General features: G+C 41.7%; 3 protein-coding genes across 3 annotated transcripts; 2 read left to right on the forward strand and 1 right to left on the reverse strand.

The window, feature by feature from the left end:
- The first annotated feature begins 856 nt into the window (after positions 1-856).
- LOC119414069 (immediate early response gene 5-like protein) lies at positions 857-1,949 on the forward strand. The gene has a single exon (XM_037681188.1). The coding sequence runs from the start codon at positions 990-992 to the stop codon at positions 1,866-1,868; it is 879 nt and encodes a 292-aa protein (XP_037537116.1). The 5' UTR covers positions 857-989; the 3' UTR covers positions 1,869-1,949.
- Positions 1,950-5,330: 3,381 nt separating this feature from the next.
- Positions 5,331-12,316, forward strand: LOC119414065 (carnitine O-acetyltransferase). The gene is made up of 14 exons (XM_037681182.1): positions 5,331-5,475; positions 6,564-6,833; positions 7,108-7,226; positions 7,775-7,828; positions 7,956-8,121; positions 9,679-9,853; positions 9,965-10,143; positions 10,234-10,334; positions 10,412-10,531; positions 10,607-10,729; positions 10,811-10,946; positions 11,033-11,095; positions 11,189-11,326; positions 11,435-12,316. The coding sequence occupies exons 1-14, from the start codon at positions 5,449-5,451 to the stop codon at positions 11,648-11,650; spliced, it is 1,887 nt and encodes a 628-aa protein (XP_037537110.1). The 5' UTR covers positions 5,331-5,448; the 3' UTR covers positions 11,651-12,316.
- A 375-nt stretch (positions 12,317-12,691) lies between these two features.
- adamts13 (ADAM metallopeptidase with thrombospondin type 1 motif, 13) lies at positions 12,692-27,825 on the reverse strand. The gene is given in 29 exon segments (XM_037681179.1): positions 12,692-12,929; positions 13,030-13,205; positions 14,285-14,464; positions 14,541-14,684; positions 14,768-15,071; positions 15,324-15,528; positions 15,594-15,770; positions 16,097-16,226; positions 16,315-16,417; positions 16,486-16,684; positions 16,839-17,018; positions 17,092-17,221; positions 19,148-19,304; positions 19,479-19,660; positions 19,741-19,821; positions 19,924-20,044; positions 20,122-20,270; positions 20,357-20,483; positions 20,761-20,824; positions 20,923-21,074; positions 21,156-21,260; positions 21,372-21,522; positions 21,729-21,863; positions 22,349-22,495; positions 22,593-22,717; positions 22,892-22,975; positions 23,270-23,403; positions 23,513-23,582; positions 27,701-27,825. Coding segments are annotated over 29 exon segments (4,146 nt in total). The 5' UTR covers positions 27,779-27,825; the 3' UTR covers positions 12,692-12,773.
- Positions 27,826-27,921: the final 96 nt, after the last annotated feature.

Consider the following 27,921-nt stretch of genomic DNA (forward strand, 5'->3'; position numbering starts at 1 on the left):
TTTATACTTTTTTTTGGTAGCTGCTGAAGAAGCTTCTGACAGAAAGTACTCTTCTGGTTTATCAGTACAGAGGGTTTGTGATGTGGTCCGTTATATTGCAGAGCTTGTGCAACATTTTTCTTTCTACTATCAAGGCTCCAGCGCAGTCGCCGGCACACAGCCTGCTTTTTCTTTTTAAATCAATTTGTACATTTTCTTTTAGTGACTGTCTCTGATGCTGCTGCCACAACAGATGGCTGCAAAGAAAATTGCACTCTCCATCTCAGACTTATAGAAGTTATGCAACATCTTGCTGGAAACACTGGAGGACGGAGCTTCTTGTAGAGCTGCTGCATGAGTTCTGTTCAGTCCTGGAGACTTTTCTTTGTGCATGGGATTTGTATGCAACCAGAGATTTTGCAGGAGATTTGAAATATGACACATGTGACACTAATTGTCTGTTCTGTTTTATTATGTTTGATTTAATCTATTACTTTTTCTACTTTAAAATATTTTATTTTCAAATTGTCATGTTCTTTAATCCAGTGTAATATTCCTATCTAAAAGGGAACCAGCATTCTTGTTTTTATCTACATCAACGGATTTTTTCTTATTGCTCCGTTAATTTTTGTTTCTTTTCACATCATATTCTCTGACCATCTGTTTGTGTATCTGTTTGCTGTTCTAGAAACTAACAAAAACTAGTGCTTTTTGTTGAGATTTGCAGGATTTGAACAGTTTCAGCATGCCTGCTCCGTGCATTTTCAATGAGCACGGTTGTGATATTTGCGTATAACAGAAGCACCGCCTCCCTCCCATTGGACAATGTCTACGTGAGGGCGTGGCAAGGAAAGATGAGAGTTGAAAATCCATGCCCTTACTGGGAAGATATGGAGCGCTATGGACACAGTCTGCGCGACTCTGGAAGGTATCTCCAACTAATGAACTAAATATTTCTCCAGCAAGCGATTTGAGAACCTGAGAAGAGAGAACGGCTGGCCCGGTTGAGGATGGAGTGTGCATTTGACGCACAGAATCTGATCTCCATTTCTTTGAGGAAAATCCAGAGCTCCAGGACGCAGAGAGGAGGCATCAAGCTCCACAAGAACTTGCTGGTAACGTACGTTCTCCGAAACGCCAGGCAGTTTTACATGAGCAAAGACTCGTCGCCAACCCAGCGGACGCCTCCTTATGAGGATGTTGCGGCGGTGCGCGAGAGACAAGAATACCTGGAGCTGACTGGGAGCTTCACGGAGTTGGCTGATGACTTCTACTGCAACTTTACCGGGGCAGAGTCGGGCGCTTGGCACTGCGGAGCGCACCAGACCAACAGCCAGCCCGCAGAGGTGGCGCACCAAGACGCAGCCGCCTGCGCAATGGTTCCACCGGGTGACTCTGACCTGCTGGTGCCGGAAGCCTGTTGGAGCTGCTCGGACAAATCAAACTGGGAGCTGACAGTCCCGAACACACAAGCCAACCAGAAGACAGTCCTGGACTTGGACACTCATGTGGTGACGACTGTCACGAACGGATACTTCCACTCGGACTGTTGCGCGCAGCCAAAACAGCCGCAGGGCGCGCAGTGCTACTCCAAAAAGCGCAAGATGGACACAAGTTATTACATTGTTGATCCGGAGTTTTATCTGCCGGACTTTGGAGCGGTGCCATGTAAGAGGATGCGGGGTGAGGAGGACCTCCACGCGGACTCGGAGCAGTTGGGCAGCACGAACATCTCCAACCTGATCTCGGTGCTGGGATCAGGTGGGCTGTCTGAGTTTGTGAGTTGGCAGCAGACGGACCTTGAGCAAATATTCGCCACTCAAACAATTTGCCTAAAACATACACTGTTATCAGGCAGTGGCTGGACCAGAGCAATCGAAGCATTTTGATTTTGTATGATTGTTTTATTTTTTATTGTTGTTGTTGTTGTTGTAACGTTTACTTTGTTGCTTTGAAATAAACCATGACACGACTGCAGTTCTCCTTCTCTCTGCTTATTGCTGAAGAATATGGCTGAAATGTGTTCTCCACAACATGTATGACTTTTTGCACACTGACTTTTCTCGTGCCAATTTATGTCCTCGCTGCACATTCAAATAAATGTGTGTTTTCTCGTGATTCGTTTGGGGCTGCTGGAGTCTGTCCTTGGTTTGTATTTCCTGAGGAAATTCGTCAAGACAGTCTCTCTGGAAAGATGTTGGACGAGCGCCATCATGTGGCCAGTGATGATCTGTACAGCATCGTGCACCAGCGCAACGCAGTCTCGCGCTGTAAATGTGTTTACTTCAGGGCCTGCTTTGGTAAATAAATAAAATTAATATTGTTTTAAAAGCATGGATGTGCTGGCTTTACATTCTAACCTCTGCATCATAACAGAACAGTCTGCATCCCTATTCTATTTTAAGTGTGTTTTATTAATTTGCTATTTCATAATTTTCAATATTAGGCCTAAAAGTACTCAGTTTGAAAAATAATAATAATAACAAGCCTATTTATTCTGTTATAGCCGAATTCAAAAGCTATAACACAATAGAATAGGACATGTATTGTTAAAACGAGCAAACTAGGAAGAAAAAAAAAGAAGAGCGATAAGCTCCGCCCCTCCCTTAGAGGGCCTCATGTACGTCAACAGCGCCGCCATATTGGAAGGGTCTGATGTGTACACAGACAAAACAAGTCATTTATGTTGTGCTTTTTGTAAGATTAGATCTAAATAAATTCATGTGTATATATATATATATATATATATATATATATATATATATATATATATAAACTGGTTTCAACTGTATTTTTTTTAAATAATAAAACACTGTTCAAAACTGCTAATATAGTGTGTGAAGCACTTTTTTATTGTCCTACACATATATCCTAGAAGGTCATAATTAGAATATATTAGCATAATTTCATAAATTACACTAATCATACTTTAGACCATGATATACTTATAGTAGCTTATTGTGTGCTCAGTCAAGAAGTGGCCTGCAGGTCAGATTCAGACCTTTTTAAAACATTTTAGTCAGCAGCACTAATTTGTCAGAATCCCACAAAGATCTGTTTGATTGAAATATGCACTACATATTAGTGCTTAGTATATTTTTAGTTGATGTTTTTTTTTCTTAGTTCATATCTTAGATGTTATCATTGTTTTTATTTTACATTTTATTGTTGGATGTAACTGGGACCCTGTGTACATAATTTTGCTCCACCACATGTAGCACATGAGGTGCGAATGACAATAAAGAATCTCTGACTCTCTGATATCAAATCTACTTCCATACCTCAAGCGACATGTTAAGCTTGCACAAGTCTGCCTCAGGTAAATAGATACACATTGGCAATAAAGAGGGGTGGGATGGGTACATGTGCACATGTAAACAGGTGTCTGATTAACCTATCCATCGGACCTATGCAGAAGATGGTAAAGGTCCAGTACAGATAGATAACAACAGAAAAAGTCACTTAAGCTAAGCTCCCAAAAAATGCTTCAGGATGCCCCATTCAAAGCCCAAATGAAAGGAAAGCATATTTAGAATGTTGACAATTCCAAAGCAAATTTACTGATTTTATTTTTGTTTTATGTTGACACTAGCAACCAATGTTTAATAAAAAATATTCTTGTGATTGACGAAGATAATGTGAAATGACAATACAATACAAGTCAAATCCCCCCTTTTATCTGCAAGTTAGAAGAATCTCACGAACAAGAAGTTAGAGTACTGTACCTGCATTTCTCCACTAAGTCTGTGATAGCGTTTCTGCAAGTTTAAAAACCAAACAGAAGCTACTTTTATGCTGACGCTAAAAATGCATTAAAGAATGTTTGATGAAGTTGATAAAAAAATGTTCTGTTGCAGTCCTCAAATACCAGAAAAACCACGAAAGAGCAAATCCACGACAGTCGAGCCACGAAGTGGGGGGACTACTGTATCGAATTGCAACTGAAGTTGAATATGTTTTGTTTAATTCATTCATAAAGATATATTCTCGCTGTCACACTCACTGGATTTGTTATTCTAACTTTCAGATCATCTAGAGCTTTCCTAATTCCCACCTCCATTTCATCTTGTATGGGGGCATCTGCATGTATATTATAGGTGTGCATATAAAGCATGCTTTAATACATGCTGATGGGAGTGGGGGGTGGGGGAGCCATCTGTACATGTAGATATTATAATGCTCCATGGTGACAATGGTGACAATGACGTTGATGATGATATATACTAAACAAAAGATACAGCTCTACCAAAATAATACACCTTATTTAATCTTGAATTACTTAGTAACATCTTAGCATATACAAAGTACTAAAGCACACAGATTTATTGTTTTATACACTACTTTTATTTTGACTGCATTTTTTTTACTGTAGTTTATTGTTGTCATTGTCTACTGTTTTGTTGTCTGTACTTTATATGTTCTGTCTGGAACAGGTCTCTCTTGTAAATGAGTCCCCATGGCTCAATGACACTCGCCTGTATAAATAAAGGTTGAATGAATGAACTAAGTATAAATTATATTGTGTTACGTAATCATCGTTGTCTACAATAAAGAGACTTTTTACTGTTCGCCATTGTAAACACAATTTTCAAATAAAAATCATTTTGTTTGTAAAATATAAACTTTAAACCAGTGGTTCTCCAACTTGGGTCCCCGGACCCCGAGGGGTCTGCGAGCCACTGCTTGGGGGTCCGTCAAAATATAAAATAAAAAAATTGTTTATTTATTTATTTTTTGTTAAAATATACCAAAATGCAGGAATTATAAATGAAGTCCTGTTACTTGGTATGACTACTGCTGTTATGATTCTGTTCAGTTTTATGTAGAGTTTTCTGTAATAATTTGAAGAAGTGGCAACACATTTATTATGTTCATTATGCGAAAAGGTAAAGTTTTAAAGTAATTTTTGATACTGTTAAGTTTCTCAAAATTGTATTTTTTGGAAGTTGAAATTTAAAAAAAATCTTAATTGTGTCTTGAATGAAAATACCCCATGTTTAAAAGTATAAAAATTGTATTAACACTATTAAAAAGTATTAAGTATTAATGGTATGCAAATATTTCAATTGCATTAAAGAGACAAATTGAATAAAATTATTTAATAGACATGAGGGTTATGAGGGGGTCGCTGAAACTTTTTCTCCCATGTAAGGGGTCCCTGAACCCCAAAAAAGTTTGAGAACCCCTGCTTTAAACTACTTTTAACTCAGGTAAACGCACGGCTCCTTCTTCATCTTGACTGATTTTACAGGTTGATGTTTCCCGTTCCAATATGGCGGCCATAGTGACGCATCGACCAATATGGCGTCCTCATCCGTACCTGCTCTGTTGCTCGGCTGGGACCAGGGAGGGGGGCGGACAGCTGAGAATAGACGGCGTGCCTGTCCTGTCCTTGAGATATGACAGTCCGAGGCTTTTCCATTTATTTTCCAAGGACGGTCAAAGGCTTCAGCGCGTTTTTCTGACAAAATGTTGGCGAGTTTTGTTAGAGTCTTGGTGAGTTTTTTTTTTTTCCTCTCGTTAAATCTGACGGTAGGTTTACTGTTTACGGAATCAAACAGAAAAGGGGGGCGGTGACGCCGCAGGAAAACATAGTGACAGAATCGATCAAAACAAAGTTCACGTTTCTTCTTCGCGTGCTGTGGAATGTGCGCATTTTTCTACGGGAACGTTGTATTTTTGCAGCTCGTGAATGTGACATTTTGCGTAAAAGTTAGCTTATGTTGCTGAAAACGTTAGCTTAGTGCGTACGTTGCTAAATGGGACATTGGGAACGATAGTGTAGCCACTGCTTTCATTTTAATAGAGTGCCCTCCCCTAATATTACCCATATCTTTATGTTTTTTATGTTGACAATAGCATTTATTGATAAAATAATTTAAATCCTGCAACACCGCTATAATAGTTTTATTTTGATAATACTCACCGGAAGTTCATTGATGTATTTTCATGAACTTAAGGAAAATTGAACACCAGGAAGTATCAGGTTTACTGTAATTGTTGCTACTCGTCATACTTACAGTATTGTTAAATCTAATGTTGTCCATTCTAAATTCAGAGAGCATTAAAAATCAGTGAGTAATTTAATATTAAAAACCAGATGTAAACATGCTGGTGACTTTTGAGTTTTCCTGTATGTTTGTTTTTAGCAACCATCCCAAAGGTTCTGCACTGTCAATAATCTATTTATAGGCTTTGCAGAAGCTAATCCTGAGGCTCCTAACAAACAGAACTGCTTCACTGAGTTGCCTCGGTGTCACTTTTCACTGGCAGAATAATAAGAGATATCCATGTTTTTGTACATATTTAAAAGTTTGCAACTTTGAGTCAAATTTCTGTTCACTCATTAGCATTGAAGTATTAAATATCCTAAGTTTAGACCAAACTCATGTACAAGTCTGTTGACACCTTGTCCACTTCACTATCTGCTTAAACTTGTGGTATATTAGTAATCATCACATACCTTTTATATGAACTTAGTATGGTCATGTACAGCAGGTACAAGCATTTGGTCGCAGTCTAAAAGTTTTCACTTCTTTAGGATTTCAAATTAGGTGTGTGCTAATCACTTTTGTGTGTTTTAGCTGCAGCCAGGCATTTCAAAGCCATGCCGCCTGCTCAGACCGGTCTCACAGATCCCAGAGAGATCCTTTGCACATCAGGAGGGTCTGCCCAAGCTGCCTGTTCCACCCTTGAGTCAAACATGTGAGCGCTACCTGGCCGCTCTGGAACCCATCGTCAGCGAGGATGAGCTGGAATACACCCGGAAACTGGTTCAGGAGTTCCTCCAAGGTGGAGTGGGAGACAGGCTCCAGAAAGGACTGGAGAGACGGGCACGCAAGACAGATAACTGGGTATGTAATCGTCTTGATTTCAGTTTTATTTATCTAATTGGATCAAGTGAAAGTAAAATATAATTAACATTGATGTACCAGGGTCTACTCTGAATTAGGCTGTTTTATAATTAATTGTTTTAAGAAAGACGTTCAGATTGAGCTCTTCATGATAGCCTAGTTTTTCGAAGACGTGATCTGGATTTTTTTTTATTGCATTGGACATCTGTATTTTTATTGTTCAACGTGTTTTTATATATCCCGTCGTATTTTTTGCCTCGGTGTGCCTGTGCAGCTGACAGAGTGGTGGATGCAATCTACGTATCTAGACTGCCGTATGCCAGTGGCAGTCTACACCAGCCCTGGAGTTGTGCTGCCTCGAATGCATTTTCATGATCGTCAAGGACAGATGAGGTAGGGAACTAAGAAAACTCTTTAATCACATCTGTGCGATCCTGATTAGAACGTCAATACTGCCAACATATGCCAACATATGCCAATAACAAAACAATTGTCCGATGTGCAGTCACAAAGCTGTTCCCCTAAAGTGATTTGTGTTGAAAAACAGTATAAACAAGCTCCTATTCTGCTAAAGATTAAAGCTGACTCTTGCAGAGTCGTCTTTCCACATGCTGGCTATTTAAAGCCCTTTTTAGCAGCTCGGACAGTTGCTCAGCTGTTTTTAACTGCTGTGGCACATGGGATATGGAGCAAATGTTGTAGCCCATGTATTTGTAATACAGTTGAAACTTATAAACGTGATTGTTTAGTAACAAGTTCCAGTTCACAGTAAAGTCAGTTCTTTACTTATTGGGGTCCATTTGTATCATTTGGTCATCTAGGATGACATAGAGTTGTGAGCGACTTTATTCAGTGTTGGATTTCTGATAACTAAAAGTGTTCACGTCTCCTTTAAAAAAGTAGTTTGTCAGTAAAATCAGTTTGTTTGTTTTTTTCTGCAGGTTTGCTGCCAAATTGATTGCCGGTGTTTTGGACTTCAAAAGAATGATTGACTCGTAAGTTTGTTTGCCTGAATTATGTGCAAACATTCTGCTGTTGAAATAGAAAGATTATTATTACTGTAACTGGGTTTGTTTTTTTTCCAACTGTAAAATTGCAATTTATTGTATTTTTGCATCACAGTAAAACTCTGCCTGTGGAGTATTTGAGTGGGAAGCCGCTATGCATGGACCAGTATTACAAGATTCTCTCCTCCTGCCGTATTCCTGGATCAAAGAGAGACACTGTTGTACATTACAACACCGGGAAGACACCCCCGACCCACATCACTGTGGTCCACAACTTTCAGGTACAGTAAATGGCAGCGACGTGTTCCTCTTTTCACATTTCATGGGTTTCAACTACACAGTAGTTTCCATAGTTTGAGTCAGGACCCAACTGTGGATCTTAAAATGTATTTTTCAGAAATTAACTTACACATAAGCATCAGTGCTTCCCCTACCGTTATGCAAGCAGGGCGCCCTGCCCTGTCAACAGAACTGAGTGCCCTGCCTACCTCCGACATCCAGCAACTGTCGGTACTGATGTAGTGTGGTGCGCAGTACAAACACGCTAGCAAAAATGCTATTGACAGAGACAACAAAGTCCATGCTCAATAATCCAGGTATAAAATCCAACATTTTTCAGTCAGGTCATCTGGACAGTTTCTTTTTTTGTGCTGAAACATTTTTCCTTCGATCCAGAAGGCTTCATCAGTCAAGGAAACACACAACAAAACTGATTCTTCCTCCAACAGCTTACTCCAAAGTGGAACAAACCAGTTCTGCTTGTGATAAGATGGTCTCTTTGGTACGCCCCCTCCTCCTTGCCGGCCCTCTTCCTTGTGACAGTCTTGTCAAACTGGTTGAAAACAACTATTGACAAAGAGCTCCGCTTCTCCCACCCCCCACCCCCCACCCCCATCGACAAATACTGGTAGCAACATAATGCTAAACTAGCCTGCAACACAGACATGACTTAGTCCCCCCACCCCGCCATCGACATATAGAAATATCAGCAGAAAGGGAGCGCTAAGCTAGCATGCAACACAGACATGACTTAGTCCCCCCTCCCCACCCCCGTCGATAACTGTCAGTGTTGATGTAGCACGTTGCGCAGTACAAACGCACTAGCAAATATGCTACTGACAAAGAGCTCCGCTTCTCCCACCCCCCACCCCCACTGACAAATACCGGCAGCAACATAGCTCTAAGCTGGCGTGCACTACTGACATGACTCTGTCCCCCCCACCCCCCATCGACATATAAAAATACTAGCAGCAAGGTAGAGCTAAGCTAGCATGCAACACAGGTGTGACTCTGTCCCCCCTCCCCACCCCCGTCGACAACTGTATTGATGTTGTCGGTGCGCAGTACAAACGCGCTAGCAATAATGCTACTGACGAAGCATTCCACCCCCCACCCCACCCCCTCGTTTCGTTGACAAGTACTGGCACCAACATAGCGCTAAGTTAGCGTGCAACACAGACATGACTCCGTCCCGTCCCCCCCACCCCTGTCGACAAAAAAAGTACGAGCACCCTGCCAAGGCGGTTGTTTTTGGGACATTGTCATTAAAATTGTTACAAAAACTGATAAAAGATTGCATCTTTGTGTTGTCGTTCATTGTCTATTAGCAAAGTTTGTTTATTAAAACTGGCAAATAATTGTTGCTTTCAGCCTTTGTTAGTCAGAAATAAAAAAAACAACTTTGGAACTGTTAATCTAGAGCATTAAATAGCGATTTATAGTATCCGGATGCATGTTCAAATTATATGCAATGTATATTGTTTAATTTCATTATCTGTTGTGCATTAGCCAAAGAAGCACTGGATCTGTGATTTAACTGTTTGGTCTGTCCCTCCCAGTTCTTCGTCTTGGACGTCTACAACAGTGATCACACCCCACTGACTGTGGATCAGATTCACATGCAGCTGGAGAAGATCTGGAATTCTTCTTTGCAAACGAATAAAGAACCAATTGGCATCCTTACAACGCAGCACCGCAACACCTGGGGAAAAGCCTACACCAACCTGATTAAAGGTGAGCAAAGAATAGCAGTAACCTTGGTACAACTGGATTTATTTATTTATTATTTTACTGCACATCTGAGAGAAAACATTCAATCCTAATGGTTTGTTTAACTTCCCTCAGATAAGACGAATAAGGAGTCGGTCCGTTCCATCCAGAAGAGTATATTTACAGTTTGTTTGGATGCTCCGATGCTCAGGGTATCAGATGAGATGTATCTGAGCCGTGGGGCTGCCCAGATGCTACATGGGGGAGGAACACGGTGGAACAGTGGCAACCGCTGGTTTGATAAGACCTTACAGGTCAGTTTGGGAAAAGTTCCTTAAAATTAAAAATACCACTCAGGACTCTGGCACTAGTTGAGGATTTGTGTGTTTGCAAATCGTCCTCAGTTCATTGTTGGTGAGGACGGTACATGTGGACTGGTGTATGAACATGCACCAGCTGAAGGTCCACCCATCGTCTTTCTCATCGATTACGTAGTTAAATACATGTAAGTTTCCTTCAGTTTCTTCTCCTGTTTTTAGGTAAACTTGTGCTGAGTTAGCAGCTCATATGTTTTTATAACAGGAGGAGTACTGAAATGGTTCGCGCGCCTATGGTTCCTTTGGCCATGCCTCAGAAACTACGATTCAACATCACCTCTGAGATCAAGAGAGACATTGAAAAAGCCAAACAAAATATGAACATGTAAGTGCAGCCCTTATTGAATGTTTGTTTCCTGACTTTTAAAACATTTCTTTCTCCTTTTTCTTGTTTTCATAGAATGATGCAGGACTTGGATGTGAAGGTGCTTATGTTTTCTCACTTTGGGAAAAACTTGCCAAAGCAACATAAGCTGAGTCCAGATGCCTTTGTGCAAATGGCCCTTCAGCTTGCCTACTTCAGGTAATAGCCAGCCCCCACCCACTGCAACAGGAAGAAACCGTTCTGAGACATTAGGTATAACATGTTATCCTTGAATTTTAGGATGTATAATACTTGCTGCTCCACCTATGAGAGTGCATCGCTAAGAATGTTTAAATACGGGCGAACAGATGCAATTCGTTCGACTACTGCCGACTCCCTCCGCTTTGTCCAAGCAATGCAGGACCCGGCGAAGCAGGTACCGATGAACATCACAGGTTACGTAACGCACATGCTATGTGGTGAATGCAAGATGTTTCCCTGAGCGGTAAATGTTCCCAACAGAAGTCGGAGATGCTGGCATTGCTGCAGAAAGCTGTTCAGACACATAAGGAAAACACCCACAACGTGAGAGCTGGAGTAACTTTTGGCTTTGTTGGTTTTACTTTTAAAAAGAAACTTTCAAAACTGCCTCATGCCTTTTGCATATATAATTTTCAGGCCATCCACGGGCAGACCATAGACAGACACCTTTTTGGACTAAAGATGCAGAGCATTGAAGACCTGACCTCCATGCCTGGGATATTCATGGATACGTCTTTTGCCGTAGCTCATCACTTTAATCTCTCCACCAGCCAGGTAGATTTGTCTCTGAGAAGAACAACGGCTTATTATCACTGAGCAAATGATTGTTCACGCCCTTATTTATTTACTTGCACGTTTGCTCTCCTGCATCTCAATATCCAGGTTGGCTCTAAGACAGACTGCGTGATGTGTTTTGGTCCAGCGGTGCCAGATGGCTACGGAGTGTGTTACAATCCCATGGACGAGCATATCAACATTGCCATCACAGCCTTCAACAGCTGTGAGGAGACAAACGCTGCCAACTTCGCTCAGGCTGTGGAGGACGCGTTGTTGGACATGAGAGCTCTCCTGGAAGACACAGCTTCGACCAGACAGTGATCCCACACATGAGCCTAGCGTGCCCATCGTGTGTGAAAGCTTAAACTGAATCAAGTTGTTGCCAGAGTTGTTGGCAGAATGCCGCTCTGGCAGAGATGCACAGTGTTGCAGACGCCTGTTACCACAGGGTCTGTCGGAAAGTATATGATGCGTGACTGTGACGATGAGAAAATATTTATAATGAAAATGACATATTTATGATTATTGTAAAACTGTTGAAATAGTACAAATAGTTTTGTTTTTTTGTAATTTATACTTAAAGCAATAGTTCTCATCTTTTGAAGCAGGGTTCCATGGAAAAGCAAAATTAAGTGTTAATTTACCTTTTGTTCGTAGCTGTTTGGAGAAACTCAGAGAAACAGAGTTTGATTCTGACTGTATCACAAGCTACTGGTTTAAATCTGACTGGTCTGATGAGGTAATGGCTAGTTCAAGCAGGTCCGAGACCAACGTGAATCCTATCGTTAAAAAGCAAATCCAATTTTGAACATTTCGTAATAGTTCACGTGAAGGCCATTTAAAAAAGATTTACACCTCGACTGTTATTATTTCAGCAAAAAGATTTTATCATCCCTGCAGGATGTGCCTCAGGTTGCATCGGAGCTGCAACAGCTAGCTGCTGCTGCCATCGTTTGTGCCAGCAAATAAACGCATTTGCAAAATTGATGATTGTATAAAAGTTTATGGAATAGGGCTCGGTTAAACTAGTAAGAAATCTTTTAAACTGGAGTTGCTTTAAAACAGCAGCAAATCCCTTTCCCACTCGCACTAGCCTTGTAATTCTGGTCAGAATTCATCTTTGTTTCTCCAAAGTGACGTCATACAAAGTATTGTCTACAAGAGGTAAGATATTGATTGTTCATAACGTTTCTTCCGAACCTCACTTCAAAAGATATGAACTGTCACTTGGAGCAGTTTTTGAAGCACCCTGTTCTTGACTTAAAAAGATTCTGAGTGCCGTGGTTTGTATATTTATTTCAGGCGAAAGCGTTAAGAGCAACACTGCAGGAGTTTAAATTATTGAATCGGTTATTTTTTTACAGAGTAGAATAAAAGTGCATTTTAAGTATTGTGAGCTAATGAAATGTTACAAATACACAAACAGACTTATAATAATTCATGTTCAGCGATTGATGAAAGAATATTCAGCTCTGAAGGCCCCTTTGCTGTGCAGGTAGTCTCCGTGAAATTCAACCTCAGCCATGTTTCCAGAGGAGTGCCACAGGAACAGCTGCCGGCCGTTAAACACGTTGGTCTTTAAGACGTCCATATCCCGAATCTGAACAAGGAGAATGGAATAATGCAGCGGTTACTCCATGAACAAGTTCCTCCTCCTGACCGTGCAGCATACTGAAACATGTTGCAAAGCTCATATGCACCATAATGTATGTAGACTGGGAGTTGGTTGCGTTGAATACTAATCCTATGTGCAGGGCTTGGATTCTGATCTTCACTGAGGGGGGAGCATTGATGAGCACTCGGCAGGTGTGGCTTGTGTTCGATGTTGACGGATTCTCAAAAACGCCGCTGGGGGAAAATAACTGAATGTCGCAATCTGTCGGGGGCAAATATGAGGAACATTATATCCCCGCTTGGCAAAATATCACGTGCACAAACAAATGCTGTCACATCTGTGCAAAACTGAAAATGCAGGACTTTTCTCTGCAACAGATATTGTGCTGGGGTAATCTGTGTGCTGTAATGCACTTTGCTGTGTTCATGCCTCGGATTAAGTCCCACCAGCAGCAACATGCACAGAACAGTGCAGTTGCAAATATTAGTCGCAGCTACTGTTTACAACAAATATGTAGCTTTGCTATATTTTTACTCTGCTGCATTATTGTGTGAATGCTTATTTATACTATTATTTTCCTGTTTATATTTATTTTCGTTGCCTTAAACTATTCCATACGTTTTTCAGCATTAACTCGTTCCGCAATTTTTGAGCTATTTCAACAAATCAAATATCAAAACGTTCATCTCATTCAGGACAATCCTGCTATGACTTCTTTAGCTACTATTCAGTTGTTTAGGTGAAATTTCTGCTTTTTTCAGATAATTTTCACTTTTTGTGCTCATTTCTACTTCTTTAAGCCTAAAATTGTGCTCTTTCTTCTTCATTCTGCTAATTTAAGCTGCTTTCTGCTATTTTTAGCTACTTTTGAGCTGTTTTCTGCTAATTTCTGCATTCATCAGATAATTTCCACTTTTTGTGCTCATTTCTGCTTCTTTCTGATAATTTAAGCATATTTTTTGCTATCTTAGGTACTTTTCAGCTATTTATTGCTAATTTCAGCTTTTTTAGCTAAATTCCTATTTTTTGTGCACATTTCTGCTTATTTAAACCTTATTCTGCAAATATGTGTTCTTTCTACTGACTTTGGCTTGTTCTTACATTTCAGCTATATTTAAGCTTTAAGCTGATGTTCAGCTGTTCTTCTGCAATAAGCATTCACACTGCATTTTTGCAGGAAATGCAATTTCTCTAGTTAGCAGTTATTTTCTGTTGCGTTGTGTTTGGCTCTGGCGGTCAGTGTTTCATAAACCTCCCTGTGTACGTTCCTTATGTTTCAATAGGCCTTTTTAAACCTTGCATCGGAAAGTTGGTTAGCAAGCCCCACCAAGGTGGCATACCCTTATAGTGGCTCCTCTTCATGTTCTTCTGTGAGCTGTAGGTAAACACCACCCCACTCCCAGGAGTGAACAGCGTTTGTCGCACAAGCAGGACATTGGTTCTGGTTGTCAGTTCACTGCCCGCTACCTGCGCGCACTTCCTCACGAAAGCCAGACGATCAAAGAACGCCACGTACTCCTCTGTAACAACACGTGCAGAGTTCTACATATCTGTTCAGCTGCAGGACTCGTGGGAAACGTTTTGAACCCAGCATACTTTTTCTGCAGTTCAAGGAGCTGGATAGGATGTTGATGTGGATGACCTCGTCAAGGGGTCGACCGATGGATACGGTGCATCGGCTGGGTACGTCTTTCAAATCCACTGTGCCAAATTCTTCCAGAAGGAGCTGCCCACAAGCACCTGGAAAAGCAAATGCACTGGGATTAGTGTTATGCTTTATCTTCAGCTAATAATGAGTTATAAAACGAATTGTGTGCACCGACTAGGTTTGAGCGTTGGGGTGGGAGTGGTGGTGGCTCCGACTTCTGTTGGTGTTGGAAGAGTACCGTTGGTATGTGATGTATCTTTCTGGCCCTGGGTTGGAGCTGGAAGAGGGGTCTCCGTTAGGCTTGTTTTTGTAGTGGCGGTCTCGGAGGTCACATCGCTGCAGCTGTCCCTGTAACAGCCCTGGATGGTGATTGGTTTGGGCATGTGCATACAAAACAGGGGGCTGAGGGGCTCCGGCTTGGACGGACCCATGCAGGAGATGGTTCTCGACTGGATACCATATCCACAGGGTACTGAACACTAAACACAACATGAGAGGTGAGTGCAGGTCAGCGTGTAAATAGGATCATGTATAAACACGCACAGGTCACGCTGTTGACACTATCAACAATATTTCAGTGGACTGCTTTGTCCTTGCTGAAGGTTGAGCAGGTTTTATTTTACAGCTGCTGGTGTTTTACTCTGATGGCAAATCAGTATATTAATTATTTTAGCCCTTGTTGTCTATTTGTATTCAAGCAGATCTTTATTTTCCAGTGCTGTAGAATGTACCTGGCTCCATGGCTTCACCTCCCACCTGTAGGTGCAGACTTTCACCAGGCAGGGTACCACAGTGGCTGGTTTGACAGCTTCCCGGCAGTTGTCGTCCAACACCACACTCTCTTTGCCGTGGATAAATTGGACACAGGACACATTCCTTTTAGCCACACCCAGGTCACAGGAGACAGAGCAGGGGGATGTCCTGACAACCTTCCACCTGGACAAATGGTACAGGTGAAATCCCTTTTCACTGGTGCTCCTTTGTGTTGCTGTGACGTGTACCTTGCAGGACAGCTGTGAGTGTTACAGGAAACCACTGCTGTGGGTTTGGGAAAGTTGCTGCAGTTGGAGTCATCCACCACCTCCTCCTCTCCCTCCACTTCTGCAGCACAGTACAACACCCGGTTTGTCACCCCTCCTCCACATGTCACACTGCAGACTCCTTGCTTAGAGCGCCACCTGGTGGTTATAAAAACAATACAGCTGCAGCTTGAAAAGCTTTATTCTGATTCATTCAACCTTAATTTCTACAGGTTAATCCCATGGAGCCACGGGGACTCATTTACAAGAGAGATCTGATTTTAACAAAGGGCGATGACAACAGCAAAAGGAAGCATACAAACTGAGAAGAACAAGTGAAAGAAAATGGTATTAAAAAAAACACACACAAAAAAAAAACAGATAACATAGTTTTTTAGCAGGTTTATAGGTTTCTCTGTATGACGGAAACAAAATGTGGAAATGCATAAACTGTACAGAAATGCTGCATTTTGTGCTCGTCTTACACTGCAGCGCAGGGGGACGTGCCACAGATCTCAATCTGAGCGTCAGGTTTGGTAGAAGCATCACAATTAAAGTCAGGAACACCCAGTCTGGTCTGATGATCCACACAGGAGAACCACACCTGTAGGGTTCCTTCCATGCATGAGCGTTGGGTTTTAAGTTACTAAATATTTTTAAAAAGATGCTTCTGAAGTGGAAATGGTGATGATGTGAAACTTACCGTTGCCACAAGTCTTTGAACACTGACTGACAACAGGACTCCACACGTACACAGGAGCCTGACGGGAGCGTGGTAACAAACCAGACTTCAACACAGGAAGCTCCTGGTTAAAAGAGAGTAGTTAGACGTGTCATTTAGAAATGACTGTGATAGTTTTCCCTGTCACTTTACCTCTCTTTTAGATTCCCACCCAACTGGGCAGACGTCCACCACACATGGCACAACATCAGCTGGTTTGATCCGCGTCAAACACAAGCTTTGATCCACTTCAACATCCTGACCATCTTCATGCCGAACACACGACACGACGCGTTTCGCCTCTCCTGGCCCACACACGGCCGAACAGTTCCCTGGCTCTGACACATGCCATCTGCGAGGAAACACAAGTGGCTTTTCACTTAAAACTCATTTTGCAGTGGTGGAATAACACCACAGATCCTCTGAGATCACTGCAGGGAATGCACTTCTTGTAATCATTTAATTCCAGGCCTTTTAATGAGAACACATAATACTGTAGATCATACCTGGCTGGACAGTGGTGCAGGTTACACTTTTCATCAGAGTGTGGAGCAGTATCAAGAGAACATTCAGACTCTGGAACCAGTACCAAATCTGCTCCCTGTTGTTGGACACATTGTACAGGACGTACTCGAACTCCCCCTCCACAGGAGGCACTACAAGCTCCAAACTGTCCTGCATCCCACCTGCAAAACGGTAAATTATTTATGAATATTCATTTCAGCTTAGTATGGCTGTGAAAGCAGAGCTGCGAGTAACCTGGGGGGGCAGGCCGAGAGCTGGCAGGCTGTTTGGAGGAGCGCAGTTGGAGGAGGTGCTGTACAGTGGTGCTGCTGCAAATGGTTGTTGGTACTTTTGTCTACACAGACAAACACATGCATCTGTACACCTATGAAGACAACAAGTAGGACAAAGAAAAAAATGTCAGTCCTGTAACAATACATATTGGATTGATATGAATTTATAGAAAAGATTCAAGTCAACTTAGTTAGCACTGCTGTGAAGTTTCTAATGGCTCATCAAATTTACTATTGTACAACTCCAAATTATAAAAGGTTTATTCTGTTCAAAAATACTTTATTAATCCCAAAGGGAAATTAAGTGTTGTCGTAGCTCATCCTTGTGGTATCGTTCAAGAGTTGTTATAGATGCTGATAGCTGTGGGCATGAAGGATCTTTTGCAGCTAATCCGAAGAATCTGGTCACAGATACGATCCGTCCACCTGGATCCAGCTTGCTGTCAGATGTGGCGGGCCTCTCGGTCCTCCTGGGCAGCAGGACTGCCCGAATGCCAAGCAGAATCCCTCCCTGAGCGATGGCCACTCCTCCCAGCAGTCTGCTGAGCTCCTCGTCACATGGACAAACAGCTGAAGGTGCCGGGGCATGATCCCTGTCCTCCCGTTGTGACGAGCCGAGTTTCCCACCAGCTCCAGGATCTCGGTGGTCAGACTCGAGCATTGCCGCCAGGTTGACGGGAATTAATCCACAGTGCCTCCTTTTCAACTCATTTGGGAATCGGGGCTGTAGTTGAGGTATTCAAGCTTTTAAGATGTTAATCAGCTGCTCCTGGTTGTTAAAAACACTTTGTTGTCATGGTTACGCATCTTAACAAATGCCCGAAAGTAAAAAGGTTTCAGTAAAATCCTTCCAGCTGCACAGCATCCGATACCAGATGAAAATAATCATCCGAAAAAAGTGATTTCCAGTCAGAAAAAAAGAGGAATTAAAGTTTTTCAAAAGCAATAACAGAATGATAATTAAACCGTATAGAATAGTATTATTTCATGCTGCTGTATTCATTCGTACTCATCTACTCACACAGACTCATGTATGTGTTGCTGTTGTTTGGCGTATTGTTTTGCACTATTAGTGTTTAATTTATTTCTTAGTTTATATCTTAGATATTACTGTTTTCTTTAAACAATTTATATTTTTGCTGTTGTTGGATGTAACTGGAACCCTGTGTGCACAATTTTGTTCCACCACATGTACCACATGTGATGCAAATGATTTTTTTTTTTACCCTTTATTTATCCAGGTAGTCTCATTGAGCCACAAGAACTCATTTTCAAGAGAGACCAGTTTAGGGAGCAGATGGGGTTAAGGGCCTTGCTCATGGGCCCAGAGTGGGGCGAATGAGGGTGGGGGCAGGTGTGGTTGCTTCAAATACCCCACTCACATGTGTGATGTTGTCGGTACCGGGGCTTGAACCAGCGATCTTCCGATCACAGGCCCACCTTCTCTAGCCTCTGCGCCACCACTCCCCCATAATAAAACCTACTTGAACTTGAACCTGAAAATCTAGTTCAAACAAAAACATTCTTATTCTTACTTTTATTTAGTTCTCGTTTTATTTTAGACTGCATAATTGCACCCAAGGTATTTCATCTTTTGCTTTGTTACCTATCCCATCCCTTCTGTTTTAGGGCTTCAACTCATTTCCAACAGACAAATATTAAATTACACTTTTGCAAAAAATGTGTTGATAATTTGAAGCCATATGTGCTGCAGTAATGTGAAATCTCTTTAAATATATATATAAAAAAAGTGTCATTATATGTTTGGATCATGTTGTAAAACTGAAAATAATTGTAATAATAAAAAAATAATAAAGTAGATCAAATACACATAAAATAAATTCACACTGGCATTGTTTGAAACAAACTGAAAGTCAAAGAGAATCAAGGAAGGGCTGTTTTATTATTATTTTTAATATAAAAAGTGTACCTTCCATACATCTCAATATACAAGTTGGTGTTCCCCCTGATATTGTTCCTTATAAATGTCCCCATGCATTCATCAGTGAGTTGTTTACCTGATCCACAAGAGACGGAGCAAGGTGTGGTGAAAACAGCCCATTTGCCTTCAGGTGCAACATCCATCCAGCTGCTGTTCCTGACAGGTATGTAAAACCAGTAGCTGATGTTTGGATTTGTTTTTTCACCGTATTCCTTTCCGTATTTGCGATAGATCTGCAATTGGAAAATAAAATGTAAAAAAAAATACTTAGCATGAATAATGGTTTAATTTGTAAAGCCACCAGCTCCTCTCTGCATGGACAAGCAAGTAAAGAACATGGATGATGGAGAGATCCCCTCCTATATTACACCATGGCATCAGTTCTAAGCGTGTTTTCTTCCCCTGACCTGTATATTTATCTCCTGTTTCAGAGGTCCAGGCACCATCACCTCTTCCATCTCGGGTAAAAGGTCAGGGGTCAGGTGGAGACGGTACTCCAGTTGGTTTTCATCCAGCGGGGAGGGATGGGTGATATTCAGAGCCATGCTGCCTGAACCGGACACAATGTACCGACCCCCGACCATTACAGCTGCAAACACAAAACACTTTGTTTTTACACGTTAGTTTAATGCAGTGTTTTAGGAATGTGAAGGTTTTGATGTTAGTTACCCAAATGAGTGAAGAGAGGAGCCATGTTGACTAAATGAACCTGTGTTGCATTCACTGGCAGCGTGAGGAATGTGCTATATTCTTGTTGTGACGAAAGAAAGAATTGAATCTTTGTTTCTTCTGAACAGTCTGAAGCCTAACTGCATTCAATTTGCAACGATGAGTTATCCAATAATTTGTCACCTTTGGCCTGACCGCCACTGTAGGAGTCAGACGTCAGACTGCAGGTCGACCCATCTCCGTCACACACCCCACAAACATCCTGCACTTTTCCAGAGTGCAGCACCCCATCACATCCAAACAGCTGATCACGGACAAAACACTAAACATAAACAACGTCAAACCAGTTGAACAAAACCTGCTTCTTGAGGCTGATTTTACCCGACATCTGCCTTGCAGACAAGCAGCCGTTGTGCCAAAAGGAGGAGGACTGTCGGACTCGCAGCGAGTCCCGTCCACAAAGTGAGAGCCACGGCTCACTATGAAGTTTTCTCCATCCGACTGGCACATATATCTGCACTGCTCATCCCCTGGTCAGAACCAAAGAAAAAACTGTATTGAAGTAGTTTTTATTTTTTCCATTTTTCTTCCCCCCGTCCTCTCTCTTTAGTTTCACCTTTTACAAATCCAAGAGCAGGGATCCATTTGTAGAAGGAGGCAGTATTTGGTTGAAGGTAGAGGGGGTCGAGGTTGGTCTGAGAACACTGTTCTGCCATGAAGTCCAGCTGGGTGTGCTCACAACGCTGCAGCAATGAGAGCGGGGAGGTTTAAAGCTACACAGACATTGGGCTCGTGCTGCAGCTGTGCAGAGCTGAATTCAGAACGTTGCCACATTTTACTGCAAGTTCCTGCTTTTAAATGATTTCTTAGTCTTGTGTTCCAAATTGACTAAATCTTTTTTTCTTTTAATCAAAAGATAAAAATAAAAACTTTGAATGATTTTGAGAACGGTGAACCATGTAATGGCTTGTATTGACCCGGTATAGAGGCCCACTGTAAACATAACCAGTAAGAACATGCCTGCTGGTGACAAAGTTCAGCTTCAGTATCTGGACCCTCGCAGTCCTTCCCTCCAAAAGCAGGTCTGAAAAGACAAGATAGATTTTATGTCCTTATTTATTGATAAAAAATTTTTAAAAAGCATTATGAAGGAGGGATCAGTGCTTGTATGAGTTTTGTTACCTTGGGTTGTTGCATTGCCGTGTGCGGAGCGTGACCCCCCCACCACACGTCCGTGAGCAGGAGGAGAACTCGGACCAGCTGGACCAGGAGCCATTGACAACAACAGAGGAGCCGAAGTCATGTGGGGACACGCAGCGGCCCTTAAGACACCACTAAAAGACAAGATGAGGAATATGTGAGGGTGGACTACCTCAGTGAGAAAGTGACTACAACATATTCACTGAAAGCAGCACATGATCAGGAGCACATTCTGTCCCATCCAGCAGAGGAACCAGGAGGCGTTTGCAGGAGCTGTCATCATCAGGCTCAACGTGACAGGACAGAACACGACAAGCCGCCTGATGGAAAACCAGACGGAGATATAAACATGAATGAACATGTAGAACTGCATGAGCAGTTGATATGGAACGCCGCTGGGCGTTATCGAGCTGAGGCTGCAGAAGGCGTACCAGGTCAGGGTTGGTGAACGTGCAGGCTCTTGCAGAGCTGCCAAAAGCTATACGACACTGGTCATCCACACCGTAATACAGGCCGGGCTTCCAGTCCTGCAGGGAGCCTCTCAGTGCAGGCAGATCTTCAACACATGCTGCTTTACCTTGACTGGGAACAGCAAAACATGATTTCCTCGTCCTCACAAATAAAATGCATTAAAAAAATCTATCAGTTTAATTATGTTTAACAAAGAGTTAAAGAAAATAACAGTTTCACCAACATAAAAAGAAGTCATTTGGTGACAATCTGTGAGGAAAACTTATTGAACAACATCTGTGGGACTAGTGACAGCTGCTCGGGTCAAGTTGGCCCACCTGAAGAACATGAGAAGCTGCTGCCTGCTGCAGGGGGACCAGGTCAGATCCACGCTGTTGTAGCCTCCATCAGAGGCCATCATAAAGCCACTCTGACTGCAGGTGTTCCCGACTCCATCATGGTCGATTCCAAAACTGGATATCAAGAAATCAAGGTACTTTATTAACATAAAATTACGGTGGCCCTGAGGTGGTTTGACTTATGTGATTCCATTTTTTCCAAATGTGATTCCAGCTATTTCCGCTTCGGCCACTTCTGCTTTGGCTTAATCTAATTCTGTTATTTCAAATGTAATTATGTTTTTTCAAATGTTGTGTTTTTGCTGTGGTTTTTTTTTTTCAAATGTAATTCTGTTTTTTCCAAATGTGATTTCAGCTACTTCCACTTCGGCCACTTCTGCTTTGGCTTAATCTAATTCTGTTTTTTCAAATGTTGTTCATTTACACCTCAGGGCCACCGTAATTCCATCACACAAACTGCAAATTGTATGATTTTTTTTTATTTTTTTTTTGCATTGGAAATGATGGGAGGAAATAATTTAAACTTTCTGACTTTTAAATGAGTAATTATATATATATAAAAAAAACACAATAACATTAAATCTTTAAAACAGTTTTACCTGTGACCAAGTTCATGAGCGATGGTGATGCCCAGGTCAAAGCCCGTGTCCTCTGTAATCACACAGCTCCACTCTTCAGAGCAAACCCCTCCCAGCTGAGTTACTCCCCTGACCTGCCTGTTCCCATCAGGCAGCTCCAGGTCAAACCTGGTGGTGATGGTGGTGATGGTGGTTATACCGTTTCCCTTTGACACAACATCATTTATGTGGTTAAAGATCCATCAGAGACCTGCAGCTTACTCGCCTCGTGATATACAACAGGAGATCAGCGTGCAGCGGGTCTGTGTCGTTGGGGGGGTTGATCCTTCGGCCCCAGTCACACACACTTCTGAGGGAAGACATGATGTTGGAGGACAGTTGGATCTCTGGCTGGAGGAGGTAGCACAACAAAAAGTGAGGTGGTAAACAGACAATGCTCAGACAGACAATCCTCCTCAAGTCTCTGAATCAAAGTAGCATCTGACAATTAAACTTCTTTCCTGAGTTAAAATCTGCTCCTTTAAGAACACAATCAATAATTAACCATAATTTCTGACCTCTCACCTCTGGTTCTGACAGGATGATCGTGCGAACCAAGTGCACCCTCAGGTTGGCGCCCAGAGTCACGTCCCTCAGCAGCTCAGAGGCCTGGGAAAACGTAAGAATATGGATCCAATCATTAGACTTCATCCTGCTGACAGAGAGTAATTGGACTAAAGCACCGCAGCACCCTGCAGAGCGAGCGAGAGAACATTTCACCATAAATTTCACATATAAACAGAATTTTTTCTCCAAAGTGTTTTTTTCTTTCTAGTCTGTCGTTATTTATTGATCATTCCTTCAAGCAGTTTCCATACATAGTTTGACCTACATTCTCATCCACTATTCATCAGATTACTTAAGAGTAAGTTGTTTTTTCTGTACGTTTGTGCCAGTACTTACAATGTTGAGATTAGTGAGGATGTATCGTTCTGTATCCTGCTTATGGACCTGCTGGACATCAGGTCCTACCACCACCATCAGTTCCAGGTGAGTGACATCAGGGAGCAGAGTGGAGCGACGCAGACGACCACTCACTTTGAGTAAAACAAAAACACAACCCCGTTACTGCTTTAAGACAGCTCAACCAGCACTATAAGATGTTTTATTATGAAAGTTCTTATTCCATCGTGTCAGATAGGAAACTGTGTTCTCAAGATGCCACACCTGATCCTGAAGACATCACATCTCCTGGAGTAGTGAAGAGACCAAGCTTCTAGAAGAAACAAACAACATTAAACTAGAGAATTTACATTTCCTGTGAAAAAGCATGTGAACGCTCACTGCAGAAGAACTTGTTGAAAAACAGCAGAAACTAGCTAAAAACATGCTGAAATGGAAGAACAAGCCCAAATTAGCAAAAGAAAGTAGAAAGAACACATATTTTTATTTTATTTTATTCTATTAATATTTATTTAACCAGGCAAATCCCATTGAAATCACAGATCTCTTTTTTAAGGGAGGCCTGGGCCTGAAGGAAAACTAACATGTTTTTGGTCTGGCTTTGCAGAATTATTCAATATTAAATATATATATATGTAAATATATAAAAAATAGATAAAAATATTACATTATTAAATACTTGCAGAATAAGCATTAGCAGTGGCTTCAAACATCCGGTTCCTGGCAAAAACCAATGCAGACAAGTTCCTGTTTTTAGTTACTTTTTGTTTCAGGTTTTTTACATCATTTTCTTTTATTTGTTCTTCTCAATTATTATGTTTTTTTTATGATTGTCTATTGTTGTCTCTGTTGTCATCACTCTTTGTTAAAATAAGGCCTCTCTTGTTGTTGAACTGGTTGCTGGTATTAAGAAGGCCAAGGCCACATATGCACAGAGGATCGAGGGTCGGTTCACCTCACAAGACCCTTGGAACATGTGGAGGGGCATTAAGTGCATAACAGATTATAAAGGAAGGAGCGAACAATGCCCCAAAGACCCATCACTGTCTGATGCACTCAACAAGTTCTACGCAAACTTTGAAGACCCGAACAGACCACCCAGCACCAGACTCACCTCACCACCGGATGAAGAGCATCTCAGTGTGACCTCAGCAGAAGTAAGGAGTACCTTCAGGAGGATTCAACAATTTTCAGTCAGGTCATCTGGACAGTTTCTTTTAGCACCAACATAACTGGTTTGTTCCACTTTGGAGTAAGCTGTTTGGGGAAGAATCAGTTTTGTGTTGTGTGTTTCCTTGACTGATGAAGCATTTTGGATGGAAGGTGAAACGTTTCAGCAAAAAAAAAAAAAGAAACTGTCCAGATGACCTGACTGAAAATTGTTGGATTGTATACCTGGATTATTGCGCATGGACTTTTTTGGTTTCAGGAGAATTATTCCACACAAGGCAACAAACCCAGACAACATCCCCAGGAAAGTGTTGAAAGAATGTGCTGATCAGCTCTGTGAGGTGCTGGCAGGCATCTTTAACACCTCACTTACCCTGGAGACAGTTCCCGCCTGCCTGAAGACTGCCACCATCATCCCAGTCCCAAAGAACTCTACAGTGACTGGTCTGAATGACTATTGGCCAGTAGCCCTCCCCCTGATAGTCGCTAAAAGCTTAAAAAAACTGGTCATGACTCACATCAAAACAACCATCAACATCAACGAGGACCCTCATCAGTATGCATACCGTGAGAACCGATCAACAGAGGACGCCATCTCCTCTGTGGTCCACACTGCTCTCACCCACCTGGAGAAGAAAGACTCTTACGTCCGTATACTCTTTGTGGACTTCACATCTGCCTTCAACACCATGATCCCCCAAACCCTGATGGACAAACTATCCACACTAGGACTAAGCCCCTCCATTTGCAACTGGGTCCTAGACTTCTTAACAAACAGACCAGAGTTAGTGAGGATCCACAACCTCTCCTCCTCCACCATAACCCTCAGCACTGGCTCTCCTCAAGGATGTGTGTTGAGCCCTCTCCTGTTTACTCTTCTCACGTATGATTGTGCAGCTACCCATGCAGACTGTCACATTGTAAAGTTTGCAGATGATACAGCGGTGGTGGGATGCATCACAAACAATAATGAGTCCAGCTACAGCCAGGAGGTGGAACACCTGGAGAGCTGGTGCAAAGAGAATAACCTTCACATCAATGTGAAAAAGACAAAGGAGATGATTGTGGACTTCAGAAGGAACAAAAACACCTACACCCCCCTGAACATAAGAGGATCTGCGGTGGAAGTAGTCTCCAGCTACAAGTACTTGAGTGTACACATGAATAACAACCTCAGCTGGAGCAACAACACCACCAGCCTGATCAAGAAAGCTCATCAGAGACTCTACTTCTTCAGACGGCTGAGACGAGCTGGTCTGGGAAGCTCAGTCCTCACCTCCTTCTACAGGTGTGCAGTGGAGAGCATCCTGTGCTCCAGCATCAACGTGTGGCATGGAGGCTGCACAGCTGCAGAAAGAAAAGCTTTGCAGAGAGTGGTGAAGGCTGCACAGAAATCTGTTGGAGTCAGTCTCCTCACCATCACAGACATCTACACCTCCATGCAGGAAGAGGACCACCTGCATCATGAAGGACCCCACTCACCCAGCACACACACTTTTTGCCCCACTCCCCTCAGGAAGGAGGTTGAGGAGCATTAAGTGTAGAACCACTAGACTAAGGAACAGCTTCTACCCTGATGCTGTTAGACTCATGAATCTCTAACCAGAATAATCACTGTGAAAAAAATCACATCATGTTGCTGCTGATCTGTTTCATGTTGCTGCTGATCTGTTTCATGTTGCTGCTGATCTGTTTCATGTTGCTGTGTTCATTCATATTCATCTACTCACACAGACTCATGTTTGTGCTGCTGTTCAACGTAATGTGTTTATGCTGTTAGTGCTTAGTATATTTTTAGTTGATGTTTTTCTTAGTTCATATCTTAGATCTTATTACTGTTTTTCTTTTACATTTTATTGTTGGATGTAACTGGGACCCTATGTACATAATTTCGTTCCACCACATGAACCACATGAGAGTGAATGACAAATAAATCTCTCTGAATCTCTGAATCTTGTAAGAGTCCCAGAGGCTCAATGGGGTTAACAGGTATAATACATAAACGTTGAATGAAAGAAAAAGGTTAAATAAGAAGAAATTAGCACAAAAATTAGGAAAGTAGCTAAAAAAAAAGCTGAAATTAGCAACAAATAGTTGAAAAGTAGCTGAAAAAGCTGAAATAAGCTAAAACACGTTAAATTAGCTGAAATGCTAAAAAATAGCATAAAAACAGATAAAGGTAACTGAAAAAAAAAGCTGAAACTAGAAGAAATAAGCTGAAAGGAGCATAAACAGCTGAAATTAACAAAAAAAAGTTAATTGAGCTGAAAGTAACAGAAGTTACCACTAAAAACTTGAATTTATCTAAAAACAGCTGAAATTAGCTAAACAAAATAGCTGAAAAATTAGTACAAGCTTAAATTAGCAGAATAAAGCAGAAAGAACGTTTGCCCAATTAAGCTCAAAAAAGCCAAAATGAGCAAAAACAGCTGAAAAATTGCTAAAAATGCTGAAAGAAACTTAAATTACCAGAAGAAAAAGGAGAGAACACATTTGTGCTGGGTTAGGCTGAAAAAATTGGACATTAGTTTAAAAAAAAAAAAGGAATTAGCTGAAACGGCTAAAATTAGCATTAAAACGGCTAAATAGTAGCTGAAATAGCAGAAATTGTGAAACTAGCAGGAAAAATGCTGAAAGGGGCACAACAAGCAGAAATTAGCAGACAAAGGTTAGAAGAAGCACAAAAATATTTGTTAGCAGAAATAATCTAAAAGGATTACAAAACAGCTGAAATAAACTAAAATCAGCTGGAAAAGTGTTTAAATTTGCACAAGGAAGCTGACAGAAGCTGACGCAGAACAAAATGTGAAGGGAGCAGTAAAATGTTGTAAACGGATCTAAAGATTTCAAGGATGTAAAATGAGCTCAAATTAATTTTCTATGTGGAAAAAATGACAGAAAAGGCTAAATATTTCAAAAAGCTAAAGTTGCAGTTGCACCAATAACAAAAGTCATGGCACCCTTTTTCTGAATGAGCTGAATGTTTTGATATATGACTTGTTAAATTAGCACAACAATTGTGGAATGAGAAAGAAGCTGAAAAATGTACGAAAGGAAAATAAATCACAGTATGTTTCATAAACATTCACACAATTAAAACCAGCAGCTTTGTCTAAAATAATCATAGACAAGTGGCTCAGATATTGAATGATTTGGAAATTCCCAGGAAGTTAAACAGTTTAAAGCTAAAGAGTTCATTGCACTTTGCCAGAATCCCGAACAGTAAAATCATCTTCTGCTGGCCTGCACTTTTCCACCTACCTCGTTCTGTGGGGAGCTCATTAAAGGGCTGAAGCCTTGCAGCAGGAGCAGAAGACAGAGTGGAGTCATGAAAGCCATGCTTTTCCTCCGTCTGTGTCTGCCTGCTCTGCTTTGACACCAGGACAACATGTGATCCGCCGTCTCATGCAGGGCAGAGCACAGCCATGAGTGTATGAGTAACATGACTATGCAAACAGTGGGGACAAAGTTGATGCGTGTCA

The sequence above is a fragment of the Nematolebias whitei genome, chromosome 8 (assembly GCF_014905685.2).
Source record: "Nematolebias whitei isolate Nwh7 chromosome 8, NemWhi1, whole genome shotgun sequence".
Classification (NCBI taxonomy): domain Eukaryota; kingdom Metazoa; phylum Chordata; class Actinopteri; order Cyprinodontiformes; family Rivulidae; genus Nematolebias; species Nematolebias whitei.